The sequence below is a fragment of the Diabrotica undecimpunctata genome, chromosome 3 (assembly GCF_040954645.1).
Source record: "Diabrotica undecimpunctata isolate CICGRU chromosome 3, icDiaUnde3, whole genome shotgun sequence".
NCBI lineage: Eukaryota > Metazoa > Arthropoda > Insecta > Coleoptera > Chrysomelidae > Diabrotica > Diabrotica undecimpunctata.
In genome coordinates, this window is record NC_092805.1 from 174,204,749 (window position 1) to 174,224,983 (window position 20,235).

Genomic DNA, 20,235 nt, shown 5'->3' on the forward strand with positions numbered 1-20,235 from the left:
AAGAATTTTTCTATACATCCTCGTATTTTCATTTTACATATCTAGCACCGGTGTTTACAAATTTAAAAACATAATTTTATTTTAAGTAAGCAATTTATGAATAATTGAATTTGGCCAATTCTTTGTGAATTAGAATTATTATAATATAGAAATTAGTCTATTATTGAGGGTAAAATATTTAACAGCGGCAACGCTGCGTTTCCAGGTAACAATCGCGGGCGAGTTTGAAAACAAACGGCTATGGAAACAACTTTACCTTAGACCGCCGGCCAGACAAGCTGGCTGAGCTCTTTTCGTGGTTCTGTTTGTGTTTGTAATGTCGGAACTTTGCATCGGTTCAAAAACTTCTAGTGTCTGGTGTTTTGTTCATTCGAATTGGACTGTTTGTTGAATTTGTTGTTTTTGTGCGATTCTCAGTGCTTTTGACAGTTTACTTTTGGGATATAGCTGTGCTTTTATTGGATTAATTTATTTTGTACAGGTAAATAATTTATATATGCAGATCGTATCTTTAACGGGACTTTTTGTGGCGGTTGATTCTTAAGTTTTACACTCTACATCAATATGTTGTTATGTACTTTACATAAATTATTGATAGTAGATATCCATTTCTGGCATTTGTTTGTATTGTAACTAACACACTTTCAATTGTCAATTAAAGAGTAATTGAAGACAAATGCCTGAAGGTAGGTTTTTCAAAATTGTGTTTAAAGCCTTTTTATGAGCTAAAACTTTTCTAGCATGTTGAATTTACCTTAAAATTGATAATAACTATATATCTCAGGCTTATCTAGGATCTAAGAACATCTTAAATTTTAGTTATAAATGCAGGAAATATTACTAGAATCCTAAAAGTCCTGTTTTTAAGTCAGGTTCAATAAAGCATGCAAAAAAACCACATTTACTTAACAGTAAGGTGTCAGAAAAGCAACTAGACCGTTTGTAAAGTTGGCGTTATAACATTGCATAAATTTCATTAACGCAAAAAACGCTAATCTCAGGAACTATAATTTTCTCAATATTAGGTACAAATCTTGATCAAGTAAGTCACTCAAGATGTTGCGTTGGTTTAGCTCTATTCTTCCATGTGTTTAACTCATTTATTAGTATCAATATCAAAAATAAATTATACGTTCCTATGTTCATTATCCTGCTATTTACGTTTCTCGTAGCTGATTTTATGACAGTTTTTAATAATTTCTGTTTACGTTTCGTTAGAATCTTTCTGTGAAAGAACATACCACTTACCTCTTTCCATATTATCCATCCTGTTGTAACTCTGTTGCATGCATCTCAATCTATTTCCCCCTCACTCTGTAATACCGATCCTACGCATCTGTATATGTCACATTTTGAGACATCCTGAAAAATATGAACTTGTCCATCTGATCATTCAGGGTAAGATCCAAAATAAACGTGTTCCTGATAAAAGAAGAACATCATGGCTGAAAAATCTAAGATAATGTTACGGAAAATCGACCACAACATTATATAGAGCTGCTGTCGATAAAGTCACGATAGCGAATATGGTAGCCAACATGATATCCAACGATATTATGTTGGCGGTCATGGAACTAGAAAAAGAAGAAGAAGGAGACCTCTGTAATACCTAAATTTAGTTTTCATAATTTTTCTTCCGCTGCTATAACATCTCTTATAGCTTTTTGCCAATTGTCAGATGAAATGTTGGATAATGAATCATTTAGTAGTTGACAAAAAGCTTAAGTTTAAGTGTGGTATTGTTCTCACGACAAATTTCTTCATTTAAGTTCTGATTGCGAAAAGATATGGGTTGGTGCAATTAATTCTTCAAGGAAAAGTAGAAGGAAAACGAGGACCAGGAAGACAAAGAATTTCATGGCTGAAAAATAAATCTACGTACGTGGTTCAACACAACAACCACAAATCTTTTCAGAGCCGTAGTTTGCAAAATATATATTGCCATGCTGTTCGTCAACATCCGAAACGGATAGGCACTACAAGAAGAAGAAGAAGAACTTCTGATTGGTTAAGTGTCCGATGGTCAGGTGGTAATCGCAACTCCACGTCTGAGCAAAATCTTTATCTTCCTAGTCAATTCTGCCTGTTTCTGTTTCCTTGGATTGTTCCTTCATGTTATATATTGCCATTCCATCTTCCTTGGTCGAACCAAACTTCTTTTTGTCTATTGACTCCTCTACCGTCTACCATTCTGCTTATAGAATTGTTCCATTATCTCTTCCTATTCAGTATCCAGTCGCCTATCTTTTTCACCTTGTATGCTATTCTGATATTATAATTCTGAAATTTGGAACAGATAAACAATATAATTGGAAACAATAATAGATATTATGTATTTAACAGGAAATATGTTAGCCTAGCCATCCACGATTCTGTAAGTCAACAAAAAATTCAGAAATACAAAATTAAGAAGAAACTGAAGGTAAAATTAAGGGAGATAGGTGATTGACTCAGAATCGTAAACGCAGACTCAATAATTAGGGGAAATGACGAGAAAAAATCGGTGGAGACCGTTCTAAAAAAAGTGTCTCTGCATGTAACACGTCTTAAACAGCAAGCTACTTTTGATGCTATACATAAACATGAAGAAAAAATCAAAAATGCCAGAAGCATAGACACTGACCAGCAAAAACTGGCCACCCTATAAATTTTCGAAAATAAAAATTCATTGGAAGTTAAGCACTACCTCATATTATATATCTTTCATTTTTAAAACAAAAAATGGCCATTACTGCCTGATACCTTAGCATAATTGATTTAATTAGAAGGCTACAAAAGGAAAAATAGTGTAATATGGAAACGAATTACAAACAATAAAAATTACGAGTGAACTTAAACAAAATTGTCTAATATCGTGTATTAAGTATGCCCTAAAACATCAATAACCTTTTGCATACGATTTGGAAGGAAAAGGCACACATTTTAAATAAAAACTTAGGGAATACGTTCATATTCTTCACGAAGCATGTTTTGAAGTTCTGCAATACCTTCTGTCTGGTCTGGTTGACTTCTAACCCTACAATGAAGTTCATCACAAAGATGCTCGATGATATTCAGATCAGGGATGCAGACTGGGCGTTCTAGAGTATTAATTCCTACTCCCTCCAAGTAATTTGTCACGATTCTTACAGTATGCTGCCGTGTATTTTCATGCATAAAGACGATATTGTTTCCAATAAATGGACCAAATGGAACTAGTGCATCTGCCAAAACATCCTCTATACATTAATGAAAATAAGTTCATTTCGAGCTTCAACTGAGATTCCAGCCCAAACCATGACACTACCACTGAAAAACTTTCTTCTCTGCGACATATATGCTTGGGCATTTCTCCGTCTCCAAACCCTCTCTCACGACTTCAGAACCACGATTCACCAGTAAAGAGAATTCGGCTCGAATCCTGTATATCCCAGTGTTGATGTCGAGCAAAAATTAATCGATTCCTTCTGGGATGTAACTCGGAAACAATAGCCGGCCTTCTTGCCATTAGTTCTCTTTCTCTCTATGTACATTCACATTTCAAACCTCATGCAGACGGTTTCTTGCAGCATTTTCAGTGAAAAAGCGATTTCTTGGCACCACAATCAATGACCAATCGGATCCACAACAAGAGATAAAAACCCGAATACAAATGGCAAGACAAGCTTTTGTGAAATTCAGACCGCTCCTATGTAATCAAAACCTAAATTTCGAAATACGCTACAGAATGGTCAAGTGCTACATATGGTCCATCTTGCTTTATGGCATGGAAAACTGGACTTTGAAAAAAACATCTATCAACAAACTTGAAGCATTTGAAATGTGGTCATTGAGAAGAATGATGCGCATACCTTGGGTGGATAGAGTTCGAAACGATGACGTCCTTAAGAGAGCCGGCGTAGAAAGAGAACTCTTTGAATTAATTAAAAAACGCAAGATTGGTTACCTTGGGCACATATTGAGAGGAGCAAAATATGAAATACCACAGTTAATCCTACAAGGGAAGATCGAAGGTAGGAGAGGAGCCGGCCGCAAACAATTATCCTGGTTAAGGAATATTAAAGAATGGACAGGAATACACAATACAGGCGAGCTGTGTCACGCCGCCAAGAACAGAATTCTAGTAATGAGATAGTCGCCTACGCACTTTGGTGTATGGCATGTTAAGAAGAAGAAGGCGATTTCTTAAAAGTTGTATTACAATAAAAGGATGATCTTTTTGCGAGGTAACTCTTCTATAACCGGGACTAGGTCGACGTGAGTATGTACCAGTCTCTATAAAGCGATGGAAAGCTCTCTGTATTGTACTTTTCGAAATACCTAAAGTTTTGGATACGTTAACTTGACTTCTTCTTGTAGCAATGCAATAATTCGAGCAACGTCTACTGAAGATAACACCATATCTTAATTATTCACTTAATCGAAATCCACGTTTGAAATGCTGAAGTACTGTTTAATTAAATGTTTTCAACTTAGAAGGTAAACGTCAAAATTGACAAAAAAGCATACATGAACAGTGCATAAAACTTCCAATGAATTTTTATTTTCGGAAATTTATACGGTAACTACTTTTTTTGCCGTTCGGTGTAGTTCCATGAAGGTCCCCAACTCTTTTCTTGCTTTTGAAGTACTGCTTAATGACGTTTTAGCTGATTGTTTGTGTCTTAATGAGCACTGGCTTGTACCTGCTATGATGACGAGCTACATACTGTTTATATTAAGGGCTATAAGGTTGTTTCTAGATTTTGCAAGACGGTCTGGTCTCCTGGAGGTGTAGTGTATATATCAGGGATAACATAAGCTAAAAAATGCTGTGAGAGTGCTGACTATTGTACTCCAGATAGTGATTTAGACAAATTATGTACCATTATGCCTAAAGATCTTAAAAAAATTGAGGTGCACTAATCTGTTATTATTATGGGTGACTTAATGTTAATTTTAATGAAATAGACATAAGAGGTTTAAAACTGTAATTTTTTAGGATCATGAAATCTTATAAAAAAAGGTTGAATTTAACACACAGAGTAATAGATATCTTGATAAATATCTTACAAATATTGACGGCACCACAAAACTTGGTAGATCCCACTCACACATCTGACCGAAGAGGTATTTCCTTTCAAATAACTTATTCATCCACAAATTGTGCAACCAGAGTTTGTTATAGACCAATAACAAAGGATCTCTCTCTTGTCGTTTCCCCATTACTGAGGATGGTGATTTCTTTCAATATTCCTAACAATTTTTCTCAATTTCTTCGTAATTTTTATCAAGTTTTTCTTTAAATTTGGTTATACTTAAATGAATTTCAAAACAAAAGTTTCGTCGTAACGATTATAAAATTGAGATTTTTGCTACATTCAAAGATGCATTTTATTATTTTCAGAGCATATAAATTCACACCCTGTTAACTTTATAACGATTGCTAAAAAATAATCTTATCCAACTTCTTTAATAACTTTTGTTATATAATTACGTCAGCGAAATCAAAATTATTTAAATGTTGATATTGAATAACAAAAACATACTATAACATAACATAAACCTACTTTAGTCCTTTTAATGCTTCCGGATTCCATTGAAAATATTTCGTTTTCATTGATGGTCTTTTTTATGATTATTATTGAAGTTTTTTGCGTATGTACATAAATGTTTTGTTTCGCCATGCAGCAAAATGTAGTATAAATAGTTAAAGTAAGATACAAGGCGGTGGATATAAATTATTATATTATGTAAACAACGGTCACTTGGCGTGTCTCCTTTTCAACATAGCTCTGGAAAAGGCGGTCAGGGATGCCCAAATAGACAACAAAGGAAACTTTTTAATAAATCATCTGACATTTTGGCATTTGCAGATGATGTTGACCTACTTGCCCGCACAGCACGCAAGCTAGAAGAAATGTATACCACCTTGTCAAATGCCTCAAAAAATATGGACCTGCAAGTAAATGAGGCGAAAACTAAGATAATGACATCAACACCCAACAATAGAGCCAGAAACATTGGCGACCAATTCACGGTTGATAACTCTACCTTTAAAGTGGTGGACAAATTCACATACTTGGGCTCCCTAATCACCAAGGAGAACGTCTTGACGGAAGAAATCAAGCGAAGAATAATCCTAGCAAACAAATGCTATTTTGGACTGAGTAGACATACGAGAAGCAGAAACTTAAGCCAAAAAACAAAAATAACCATATACAAAACCCTTATACAACCAGTGTTGACATATATGGGTTGGAGACATGGACCATTTCCAAGGCAGATGAAAATCTCCTGCTTATATTTGAACGAAGGATCCTGAGAAGAATAATCGGTGGCATCTGAGAAAATGGTGTTTGAAGAAGGAGGTACAACTACGAGATATATCACAGATATAAACACATATTTGGTGATAAAGACGTAGTATCCTTTATAAAAATAGGAAGACTAAGATGGGCAGGACATCTGGCAAGATCACAGCAGAAAAACCCTCCTAGAAGAATCTTTATGTCACAACCTGTGGGAAGTAGAAGTAGGTGTAGATGAGGATGATAGAAAAATATGCCCAGCAAACTGGCAACAGTTCAGATAGGATACTTCATCACAACAAAAAGGCTCCGAAATATACTTAGAGAAAGCCTTCACTACATGGAAAAGAAAATGCGAAGGAATGGGAGTACCGGTACGGAACGAATACCTATATAAGTTAAACTTTGCAGACGAGCAAGTAGTGATTGCACAAGACCAAGAAAACCTCAGTTACATGATGAAGAAATTACAAAAAGGCTATAAGATATACCAAGGCTGGCCTAGATATTAACCTCGCGAAAACAGATTACCTATCTACAAGTGAAGAAGACATAGAAAATCTACAGATTGACGACAAGAATGGAGCCCCATAGGAAGGAGGAAAAGAGGACGACCCCGAAGATCCTGGAAGAACAAAGTAGACGACGACGTCATGAGTAATAGAGGCCTAAACGATGGAGAAGCAAGGTTAGCAGACGGTTAAGCAAGGGAAGGCAGTAAATACTGTAGAATCCCTGAATATATATACATACATACATTCTTGTTCTATAATTAATTTAATTAAAAATTTTTTGGCCACCATGTATAAATAATTATGGTAAGTAATGTTTAAATCACTAAATAGAGAATTGAAATAACCTTTAAAATAAGCTAGCACATGACCCCTATTTTCATTTAAAATCTACGATTACGTCACCAAATTCAAAGCGACGAAGTCGCTTATTTTCGATAAAAAATGAATTTATTTCATAATTTTGTCTCTCACTATATATAAAATTCTTTTATTAGGATATTTTTTAAATCCTATTTACACAAAAACATACAAGTTTAACTGGTTACCCTTACCCAAATTCAAACCTCAACAGTAAAAACTACAAAAATAGCATCAATGAATAGTGTCTTTGTAACATTTTACAAGAAAACTAATTTTATGAGTAATAACAGTCGGATTTGTTTGATTTAAGAGCTAAGCGAAAGAAACATGTGCTCGTAAAAAGGAGACGACAAAAATATGATGAGATCTCCACCAGTACCCACGGCCGCATACGTTTCATTTCCTACTCAGGTGTGCGAATATCTAATAACGTTGTTGCGTTTGATAATGCCAAACTCTACCGGGAATTTTATCCAAAAAGTATAAAAATTGTATAAAAGTCGTTTTTTATGTCTTTTATTTTATTAGATTTATTTTAAACTCGTCTTATGGTAGGCATTTCATGTACCGGATGACTAAGAATGACCTTCGGCTATGTCTCTGGTATGGATTATAATATAAGCGCAGGATAAAAAAAATATAGCAAAAGTCGCCTAGAAATGATTTACAAAGTTGTAAGTCCAGAACTAGATAGATGGCGTAATTAAAAATGAAGAATGAAAAAGCAACATTATCAAAAGAAAGGACACTGGAAATATGATCCTTCTATTCTTCGCAAAATTCTTCGTTTATATTTCCGTTTTAGTCTATCTTTTTAAATAAGAAGGGGGAAAGAATCGTAAACTTGTCAGACAATTTTAATCTTTGCAAATTTGATTGTCCTGTCCAATTGGTCCCCTGTTAAAAAAGTTTCTTCTCAGCATTGAAAAATCTCATAGTAAACCTTCAACTCTGTAAATCATTGGTCTGGTTTCGATCCTAGCACAAATAGAAAGTGTACAATAAGCTAATTTGTCACAGGAAGAACACAGGTAACAAATGTACAAATCCTAGAATAAAAAATAAGTCGCTTCATCATTGGTATTCAACATGAATATGTTCCATAAATTTAGTCTATGATGTCGAAAAATCACATAAAACATTTAATTATTCGTTGATTACTAAAAAAATATAATATTAAAATTGTAAAAACTTATTATTTAATGTTTTTTCTTCTCTTATTCGTCCTAATGTTACGCCCAGATCCAACAAAAGTTACATACAACATTTGCAGGTATCACCCTGAATGTCTGGTGTATTATTTGGGTACTGTACGTAGGTTTAGTTGCTGATGACTAACAAACCGGATTTTGATGCAAAACGTTTAACAATAGTGATTCATATTGTAAAGAACATGCTTTATTAATTATTTATGATACACCATTTAAATTACGGGATTACCTAAAAATAGTACCTGTAAAATAATTTTTTTTTAATAAATATCTCTTTTTATTTGTTTATAATACTGTACAAGCAGTGTAGAACTAGAGCTAATAATATTATTTACTTAAAGGTTCTCTGAGAATTTAAAGTTTTTTCATCGAAGCAATAAGAACCATATTTATCCGAATCGGAACCATTGATAGATGGAGAAAATATCGACGAACATTTTATGGGAAGTGGTTAATATGGAGACAACAGTCAAGAAATCAATAAAGATGAAGAAACCATTGTGGAACCGGTTATGAAACAAACAAAAAGAGTGTTCTGTTTTTCTTTACATATATACAGGGTGTCCAGAAACTCTCCTAACAAACGAAGACTGGAGATTTCTCAGATAATTTTAAGACAATTTAACCCAATTCTCCTAGTCCGAAAATGCTTCCTAAGGGAGCTAGAGATCTTTGAAGATGGCGCCTTGTAATTAGTATTTCTTAAATACCTCCAGAACTCTTCTATTTAGAAAAACGAAAACTGGTACGATTATTAATCCTCCAGAGTTGAATCGATTTCATAAATTGCTAATTTGTAGTATTGATCATAGACGTCCGTTTTAGGTAGGTCAACGGTTATTTTAACGTATATTTTAAGTATAATCACAATATGTACAACAGAAGTATAACCTACGTTTTTGTTGTTTGTGGTCAGTTCGCGAAGTGTACCTTTTAGTTTTCTACTTTGTGGCATTCAAATATAACAATTTTAATTCAACAAAAATGGTTTTTACTAATGGGGAATACTCTGATATGTTTTAGTTTATGGCGAAATGAGGTGTAACGCTCAAGCAGCACAACGTAGACCCTGAAAAATTTCCCAATCGTGATCTCACTCACTCAATATTTAGAGCTATTCATCAACGATTAAGAGAAACAGTTTCAGTGGTCTCAAAAAATAATGAACGGGGATGACATGATTATGTAACAGCAGCACATGAAGATGTTATTTTAATGGAAATTGAAGAAAATCCAGAAATTAGCGTTCGAAGACTCTCATGTATCCCACAATTTTAAAATCTTCCGTAGAAAATTTATATGCTTTTCATTTCACAAAGGTACCAGTACTGCTACAAGGAGATTTTCCTGCTCGTAAAGAATTCGCTAGATGGTTACAAAATCAGAAAAATCAAAATGATAATTTTTTTCAGGTACATTTTGTTTTCGACAAAGCTACATTCACAAAAAATGAAATTTCTAATGTGCATAATGCACAAGATAATTCGTATGTTCGTAACAATACATAATATGTTTAAACATTTAAGCATCAGCATAGGTTTAACATAAATTTGAAGCATGTATACAATTTTCTTAACTATTCCTCTTAAAAAATTATTTTCACGCTACCTATGTCTATATACGTTGCTAGATGCCTTAAAAATAACCCATAAGCAACGAGCGAATTGTCATGCCTGTACACAATAACGAAATAGCTCAGAGTAGGTTGTCCTTGCTCTTATTAGCTTTCGTTATTTAAATAGAAACCCTTCCTCTTAACAAAGAAGTTAGTTTCTATTATCGAGCAACCCAGATTACTTTCTAAGAAAAGCGGATATGTTGGTCTTCTATTAAATAATCTATTTAGTCAAGAAAAGTAGAAGTTATAGAAAATAAGGCCACACCGGACTTATTAATTAAGTACCATTTTCGCGTGGCACTCTTCGAAAAATGCTCCCACTCTTTTTTTATCCCTAGCCGGTCCAAATATCGAAAATCGAGTTCATTTTCGTTGTGGTTCCTGTTGCATGCGGTTGCCTCTATCAAACGGCAGTAAATGTAATTTCATACAGTGCTTCCTACATTAAATTTTTTTCTCTTTTGTCGTACAGACGTCTTCCAATTGAAGTCAATTCTGTTTGCCGCTTCCTCTATCTATTCAGTTCAGTCTATTCTATTCCAGTCTAGTCTAGTGTGAGGATTAACCTGATGTTTTACCTGTACCCACATTAATTTGATGATTGATGTGCTGATTGAATCCACCGCAATTCGTTACCTTACTTAATAAATCATCTACGATGCCTGAGAAGTCCCAATACACCTGTTGCGAGTGCAACATGTCAAGTGCCTTTATCGACTACTGTTCTATGAATGAACGTTATTACCTGTGACTACCTGCCGCCGACTGTAAGTACAATACCGATTCTTCAATTGTGATTGGCTGAGTTTTATGATCCAGTGATCATCTTTTCTCCAGTGCTACCTAAATCGTTAGGAATTGATTAATGACTTACAGTGCCTTTACTTTATGTATGGTTTGTTTATTTTGAATCAAACGGAACGAACTATTAATAGCATAAATCTACGGTATCTATATATATACGATGTATGATCAGATTTGTTTTATATGTAGTTTATATTTATGATAGATTTATGGTTTTTACATGACGGCTGTCCGGCCCAATTTAACAGGTATTTACGAGACTTTCTTGATAATAACTACAAAGACCACTGTATTTGAAGAGGCGGTCCAGTTGTTTGGCCAGCAAGGTCTCCGGATTTTAATCCTGGCGATTATTGTGTTTGATGATACTTTTTCTACTGTCTTCGCCATAAAATATTTCTTGGAACTCGCTACTATATTTGAAACCAGCTGTAGTTCATTTTTAATGTTCCACGACTTTTGAACTAATTAACAGTCAATCAATATGGAATAAAGAGCAAGTTTCATTTTTTAATGATTGAATATCCTATTCTCATAAAAAAGAAATAAATATAGATTGTTTAATTTATACTGATACATATAATTACTATTACTTAATTGCAGATTGGAAGTGAATAACTGTGTAATTAATATTTCCATAAAGACATATTATTATTATATTAGCGTATAATGATCATCAACTACTTGACAGTTAAATTGGTTTTGTATCTTTAATTTTATATCTCTTTTTCGTTTCAGATTGCTGTATTACGGTCACAATGTCGTCGTTTTCCATTTCGTTTCCCCTTTTCCGTAACCGGAATCCGCCTTGTTCACTTTAAACCATGTTACAATCGTTAGAAGAATACATAGTAGAAATGGAAAACCGTAGTGCCATAGACCAATCCCACGCGGGAGCAGTCAACGAAGACATCTGGACACAACTGCAACAAAAGGAAAACGACTTAGTTTTAGCCGCCGAATTGGGAAAAGCACTCTTGGAGAAAAGCGAAGAACTGAAGAGGCAGAAGGATGCAATGGAGGAGGAGTATTCGAAAAAATTAGAGGTAAGTTCAGTTTTTGATTTATGTGTATATACATGGTGATATGATTGTCAAAAAACATAGTTAACTAATACTTTTTCCCTTATTATATATTTTATACCTTTTGAAACTATAGGCCCGTAGTCGTCTTAAAAGCTCGTTTCTCTAAAACCAGCAGCATTTCTTTTGTAATATAAAACAATATTTCATTGTGTGGCACACCTGTTGACTCTCTTCTGGTGTGTACAATTTGCAGCACCACAAATTTAATACTTTAAAAATTATCGTTCCATCCGTAACGATGAGTGAGCAGTTTTTCACAAGTTCACACAGCTGATAAAAGAACTTAAACGGCGTGAATGCTCGAAGAAACCTCACGACAATTAAGAAAGAAATGGATGTTGCAGGTCAAAGGTCGTAATAATGCTCTACACGTTGTCGTATGTTTTCAGTTTTACTTCGGGAAGCTCCAGCAGTGACGTTTCAGGGATTTCTAGGCTCCAAGCCGTATTACTCTAAAAAGACGTGATCTGTAACTGTAATATAATTATGTACTTCGGTTTCACAATAAATATTAAAGCGACAAAATGATTGGTTTGGTTTTGTTGAAAGGAAATTAGGTTCATTAAAAACAGTTAAAAAGATATAATTCACCTTCTTAATTGTATAAAATGTTAAAAAAGTGCTCCATGATTGTGATAACGCTAAAGCCACGTACTAAGGCCGATTTGCAATCTAATGCTGATAATTATATTACTAGTAGACCAAATAAGCGAAGATATCTTTTACAACATCTTTATGTATAACATTTTACTGCTCTGTTGTGTCAATCAGCGTTCCTCAACAAGTTTTCGATTTATTTTATTAAAATAGGACCTACGGAATATAATATATCTTATTTTTACAGCGAATTTATTAACAATCATGTTTTAATGAGTTTTGTTAATTTTTTTGTGACTTATAATGTAGGTTTACCAAATGATCGAAGTTATACCTTTGCCAGAACATATTTTTATTAAAAAAAATATGGTTCCATCCACACATATCATTGAACAATGATTGATCTAATCTAGCCACTGTTAAGCACAAAGAAATATGTGCTGCAGCGGCGATATCTGTAAAGATTCTATTACCATCAAATTCAAACTTGTCATCATATATTAAATTTTTCTTAATGGTTAAAAAAGAAATGATTTGGTATTACCAACAGTTTTTACAATCTTTTGGTCATAGGTTTACAGATTAATAAAGATTTGCATTTGTAATGAGCTGCTAGTTGCAAACCTTACCTGCTGTATTTTCTTTTTAGCGTTTTTCCTTCTTCAATTGCTTACTTTTGTAATATTTCTTCTTCGATTTTCTTTTTTGCTACTATTAGTTGTAATGTATCTCGGGTTATATATTTTTTTCATTCCAATCATTTCTTTTGTTATTTCTGACATTAGGGACAAAAGTCGTCTTCACAACGCAATAATCTTATTTTAAACTCCAGCTGTGGCTTATTCCCATTAAAATAGTATTAACTTTAAGATGCCACAAGAAAATAGCTTCTGAACAATAAATATCTCTGCTTTGAACATTCTTTTATGAAGACGGTTGTAATCTTCGGTCATAAAATGACGTAGTATGACGAAATATATTATAATGACGTATCGAACGCCGTAATACGAGCTTTTTGGACATTTAAAAACGACAAACCATAGAAGAAAATATAAGCATAAAGATAAAATTAAGAAGTAGAAAAGAAATCTTACAGTTAAGTAGTGTAGAAGGTAATGTGACAACAGACAGAGTGAAAATACTAGAAAAACCAGAAAAATTTTACATGAAATTGTATGCACAACCAACATTAACACAAATCAGATTGACAGAAAAGAAGTAACAAACCAAGGATTTGTGGATATCATAATACCTTAATCTTCTCAACTTACATAATATTTGTCATTTTGTCATTTAGCATGCAATTTAAAACCTACTTATTCTACCGTATTTTGGACGCAAACGGGAAGGTATGTGATACCTAATTTGGAATTATTATAATTTGAGTATTTATTTACTGAAGACCTCCGTTTGAATACATAATGGGACTATAACGATGTCAGACATTAAGAAATGTGGTATATAGTGACCTGTTTCTCATTACTATATTTATCATCGGGACATTCTTACAATATGACAACTAAGAACTAATTAATTTGAATGTAAAGTGTATTGAAAACTCATTAATATATTATTATTTTCTTTCACCCATTGGGAAATAGCACAGTTATTTCAACTATATTTTCTGTGAAATTCTAGATCTTGTTCCCATCATAACAAATACCACAATATTCTGTAAATACGGTAAATTGATTCTTCAACAATAATTTATATAGTAATATATTCAATAAATTGCAGTCATTTATGTGTCAGTTCACGTATATAATGTTTAATCACTTGATTAAAAAAGTAGCAATTAGGCAGATTCATTATATCCACTAATAACCCTGCGCGGTTGATGTGGTTTTGTGTTTAAATAAAAAAAAAAAAAAATGTTTGTTCAAATTTTTTGTATTTATTAATTTTTGCTGTCAGAATTTATAGTCGGTTCGCTATATTTACGCGGGTTTCGGATAAAAAAAATTATGCTAATGACTCGTTAATAACCAGTTGCAGTAAACGACTTCCCAGAAAATTAGGCATTAATGGTCATATTTTAAAATACTTTAAAATAACATTAGGGTAGGTATAAATTTGTTACAATATTACAGTTGAATTGATTCTTTGCCAGTGTTGACATTGTATGTTTGGTGGAAATATTTAAAAATGCCTAGACGTGTGTTAGGTGTAGATAGTCTAATTTGTAGTGTACATAAGTATTTTACGGATGAAAAAGAAAATGGCGGTCCTTTAAAATCGGTAATGTCTGTTCAACAACGCGTATGTGATGCTCTAGGAATTGGTGAAAAACCAAACTAAGAGGAGTATTACAAAATCGCAATAATGAACGGCCGAAAGAAGATCACCGAAAAACTCGCCTATCATTGAAAACGAAAGATATTCCAGATGGAAAAAAAATTGAAATTCGTGATACCATTTATCGAATGCGAGCCAACAAGGAACATGTGACCTTAAATACAATTCTATCGGAATTAAAAGATAGAAAATTTGACGAAATTGGCAGAACAAGTCTATGGCAAGTGATACATAATTTGGGTTTCAAATTTCAAAAGGAGGATAACAGAAAAGCCCTTTGTGAAAGAAGTTCTGTTGTGCATAAAAGAATTAACTTTCTAAGAAAATATTCTAAATTAAAAGAAGAAATGGCAAATTTTATATATTTAGACGAAACATGGATATTTTCTAAGGGGTACTTTCAATTGTAACTCCAGAAGTGTGGTGCAACTGTATATTCAAGTGCGAGAAACTAATAGAAGATTGGTGGACTCGTGAAAATAAAATAAACGAAATAAGTCCAATCATAATAACAATTAATGGTGATGACAGTGATGGTGATGACGATTATGATATTTTTGATGATAATGACTGATTTTCATTTTTGTTGGCAAGTTAAATTTTTTTATTTTTCATTAGAAATTCTCTCCATGGAACAAATATACATAGACCATATTTTCTGTGTGAAGTGTAATATAAAATTATTATTAGGTTTATATTAGCCACATTAGACTCCATTAATGAAGTAATTCTCCTTATTATACTGTCAATTATATAAAAGATTTTCCATTGTTATTTAATTAAAAAAAGTTATGGATTATTTTTCATTTCATTTGACCAGTTGATATTTCCCCAAAGAGCAGGTAATTAAAACTGGGTACTTACAATAAAATTTTTAATCCGAAACCCGCGTAAATATAGCGAACCGACTATACTTATCTTACAATTTGTATAGAGCTTTTGTGTGATGGTATATAGTTTTTATTCCGTTATATTATAACGAATACGTTATTATATAATTCCCCCAATATTGTGTACCAAAAATGAACTTCAATGCAAATTATTATAAAACAAAATCGTTATGTCACCAAAATACAAGAAAATATTATTGTATTCGAGAAAATATACCTTAAAATTTCATAAATAGTGCTATTATGTTTACAAAACTTATTTTCATTTCGTGGTACCGCTACCGCTCATGCCGAACCGTTCGCTTTACTATCCATTGTTATTTGGCAAGAACGTGACTTCCAAAGAAATAGAAAAAAGCCGATGGCTCGTTTATTTATTTCTCAATTTCCTGCCACAAAAACGATTGGTAATTTTTTATTGTTGACTTAAGCTCCTTGAAGACTTCCAGTGATGGTTTCTGCCATTAAATAGTTACGCAAATTTCGTTCCTAAGGTGATCTAATGCAAGCGATGCCGATGAAAATGTAAATCAAGGTAGTATGACGTGGTTTAATATATGGTAACACCTCGTCCAATAAGTACTGACATTTTAAATGAATAAAACAATTTTTAGGCTAAATACAATCTTATTTGCCAACTTGGTGTACGTCTAGCTTATTCTAATGCTCCCCTAATCAATTCAATATATACAAATTTAAAAAAAATCAAAACCAATCAACAAAATTTGAAGATTTTAATAAAAAGAAAATTTTAATAATTTTAAGTTTCTTTTATAAGTTTCCCCCCACTCATTCCTAGTCTTCTAATGTAGGGTAATATTGAGAATATGTATTCTGTAATTATAAGAAAATAAGAAAAAGAAAACCAGTTGCAGATCTCCTTTTTCGAAAACCGTATTTTTGCATCTATTCCTTTCATTGTTATATAGTCATATCCTTCTTCGTTGTTGCTTATATGCCACTACAACAATTTATCTACCATTTTCCTAAGTTCTAACTTTATTATTAATTCATTCCTGTGCTTTATTTTATAATCCATAAAAAATTACAATATTTTGCAAAATGTCCCCCGGATATATTTTCGATTGATTTACGCATAGTAAAATTTGCTTTTTAAGCTACCAAGGGGTTGAAACCACTTGCAAAAATACGTGATATAGTGTTTCATTTTGTAAAAGATCCAAAAGTCGTCTGTAACCGATACCAATATAGATCTTTTCATCATTCCAAATCTTGATTATGAGCTCATACATTTGTCCTGCCACCTAATTTATATAGTTCGGATCACGGTGCCAATACCTAGAGCCTTGTTATTCTCTTTTGTCTTCGTAGTGCTTGTTTTACGTCTTTCATCGTCGGGGTCCTCTTCAATAAGCTGTATGTCCATATGCTCTTCATTCTCTTGTGTCCCTAAAAGAGTTTGGCAATAGATTTTCTAGACTGATTTTGTTTCTCTTGGATCGCAGGTTATCTGTCCTTGATTTCTGCATAGATTTGTTCGGGGTTTGTACCCTTCTCTTAAATTGTGTAGATAATTATACACTTCTTTTGTATCGTTTTTTTGAAGATTTTCTTCCAAAAAAACTAAAGGAAGATATTTGGACCTATTAACGAAAACGGAGTGTGGATATCCAGGTACAACCATAAACTCTACCAACTGTTCAAAGAAGCACCAATCTCAGAATTTGTCAAACTTTAGATACTTCGATGGTTTCTTCATGTAGTAAGAATGGAGATCGAAATATTGACGAAAAGAGCCCTAGGTAGTCAAATGCAGGGAGAAAGACCAAAAGGAAGGCAACGGAAGAGGTGGGAGGATGAAGTGGGGATGAAGATCGCCGCGGAACCAGCAAGGTCAGAGGCATAGTTTGAAGAAGGACAAGGCTCGATTTGAGCTGTAGTGCAATTGGAGAGAGAGATCAAATATGAAAATACCATCCTGTTCTTTTTTGTTTTTTATATCCCTTATATTTTTGGTTACTATACCACGTGTTTCAATACAAGATTTCCTGTTTTATCTTCTTGTTGGGTATATACGCGAAAGCTCAGAAGTGAAGCAAGAAATAATAATCTAGTATCTACTGTGGGTATTCAGTTTAGCATAAAATTAGGGTCACCTCGTAATTGGAATTTTTTTTTTCAAGTTAATGGCACTGGCAAAGCCAAAAGGCCAGTCATGTGGAATTTATTTTAGAAATTATAAATCCCTAAATCCTAAAAACCATTATCAGCATGTTTTTTGTTTTTGTGATTTTAAAGGCAATTGTAAATTGTTTGTATACTGATTTTCCATCTAGCTCCTGAGTTGTCATAGAATTGTGGGAAAATAGTTTAATATTTAGATTTACCATACATTAGTTCTTTGCTTGCATCTTATATATTCTTCTACAAATATTTTTCTTAACCTCTGTTATTAGTTTAATCCAATTTTTATCACTGTCTATTTGTAGCAGTTTTTGTATTACCTATTTGGTCACCAAATTTTGTTTTTTGTTGTTGGTTTAGAGATGTTTAGGTTTCCTTATTTTAATTTCTTTAATTACTTTTCCTTATTAGTTTATTTAAATTATTTCATATGTTTGCATAATTTGCTTTGTTTCATTTGTAAATCTCTTAACTCTTCATGTTTCTTGCATCTATTATTTCTTAGAAGAAATTGTCCCTAAAAAAGAAAGCTTACGCCCTCATCGAAGCTGTATTGACCAAGTTTAGTCACTAACAACTTTTATTAAAGCTAGTTTTCAAAAGAAACAAAAATCAGCCATATCATTCATTCACAGATCTAACATCAGCATACGATATTGTTTGGAGAAAGGAATTGATATATAAACTGACCTGTAGTATCTACCGCAAAGAGAAAATCAACCATTAACAACATGTTAACAAACAGAACCTTCCAGGTAATAATGGAAAAGAATATGAACAATCAGAAGAAACTTAGTATTGATCTTCCACTGAATCATGTGCTTTCCCCTTTAGTTGTTAGCCTCTATTTTGCTGATATGCCTGACAACCGAATCTCGCAAGTTTGTATAAGCTGACTACTGAAAACATTCTCATGAATGATCTATCCATCCTCAGCGAATAGTTTATAAAATTTAGATTACAACTACGTATTTTCTAAAAAAATTGAAGTATCAACAATTCATCTCGATAATAGGCTAGCAAACAGATAAACACGAGCATATCTTGATAACAGACTATTGAAACATGTACTCGAAATACCTTTGAGTTACTCTAAACAGATTGCTTACATTTATGGTGCACCGTCTAATTGAAGAAATGTTTAATTAAAGTCCGAAAGAAGGAGGAAGCGTGGGATGCCTCTTCAAAAAATTAAGAACAAAACTAGAATGAAAAAGAAGATGGTATGTAGGTATCACATCTTCTTTTAATCAGTTGTTTGCTGTTTTTGTTATCTAACTTTTGATCTGTTGCGTTTAGATTGAATTGCACCTGGACACAAAAAATTAAGTCTTCGTTTTTTATACGAAGACGGTTGCGTTTCGATTTAATTTAAGTCTCTTACCACTCCCTAACACGTGTTTCTGGGTCTACCCGTCATCAGAGAGAGTTTGTAAGAAGACTCAAACTAAATCAAAACGCACCGACTACTCTGGCAATTATAGGAAAAACAATTACCAAAGTATGCTACTAGAGACCTCTAGTGAGGAAATATGAAGTTAAATGTGTCGATAGCAATTAAAGTAAATTGTATACCCAAGCTTAATCAAGCCATTCAGAGCGATGCTGGGAATATTTATATTCCAGTTATATTGCCAGAGTAGTCGGTGCGTTTTGATTTAGTTTGAGTCTTCTTACAAACTCTCTCTGATGACGGGTAGACCCAGAAACACGTGTTAAGGAGTGGTAAGAGACTTAAATTAAATCGAAACGCAACCGTCTTCGTATAGTCCTTACTCGACGCAATGAGTACAAGAATGATGGTAATTTATATGGGTAAATTCTTGATGCATAGTGGAATATAAATATTCCCAGCATCGCTCTGAATGGCTTGATTAAGCTTGGGTATATAATTTACTTTAATTGCTATCTACACATTTAACTTGTTCGTTTTTTATACAATAGGGTCTAGTATGCAAAACAATAATTGCCTAAACACTTATTATCCCTAAAACGTAATTACAAACTTCAATAGTAAGTACTGTTTTACACAAATCTCTCCACCATAGATTCTATTTTTAACCAGAAACAATAAACGAATAAAAGAAGCAGGCGTGTAACGACCTGCGTTGAATTAGCTCAACAAATGATATTGAACTTTAATTACACTACAGATGGATGCACTTAAACTAAATATTTAAGTGAACTGACTATGTAGGTATTTATTTTCCCAACGGGATTAAATATAGAGCACGGTCTGTTTGAAATAGAACACAACGCTCTAGTTTTTTTAATTAAACAGCCAAAGAAAACGAAATTACAGAAAGATAAATATCCTGACCGGAAGATACGTTAATGTAGCAATCAGAGATGAAAAAAAAAAAAAAAATAAATAACAACAAAACATTGAAAACTTTGTTTTCAAAACTTCCACAAATTACATATATGTTCTTATATACTTATAGAG

The 20,235-nt window shown here is 33.1% G+C and overlaps 1 protein-coding gene across 2 annotated transcripts in view; it reads left to right on the forward strand.

The window, feature by feature from the left end:
* The first annotated feature begins 250 nt into the window (after positions 1-250).
* LOC140437853 (bicaudal D-related protein homolog) overlaps positions 251-20,235 on the forward strand; it is a 158,318-nt gene continuing 138,333 nt past the window's right edge. For both annotated transcript variants that reach the window (XM_072527629.1, XM_072527630.1), the window contains exons 1-2: positions 251-481; positions 11,516-11,823. In XM_072527629.1, coding sequence (XP_072383730.1) covers positions 11,602-11,823 — 222 coding nt within the window. In that variant the 5' untranslated portion in view covers positions 251-481; positions 11,516-11,601. The remainder of the gene's footprint in view (positions 482-11,515; positions 11,824-20,235) is intronic.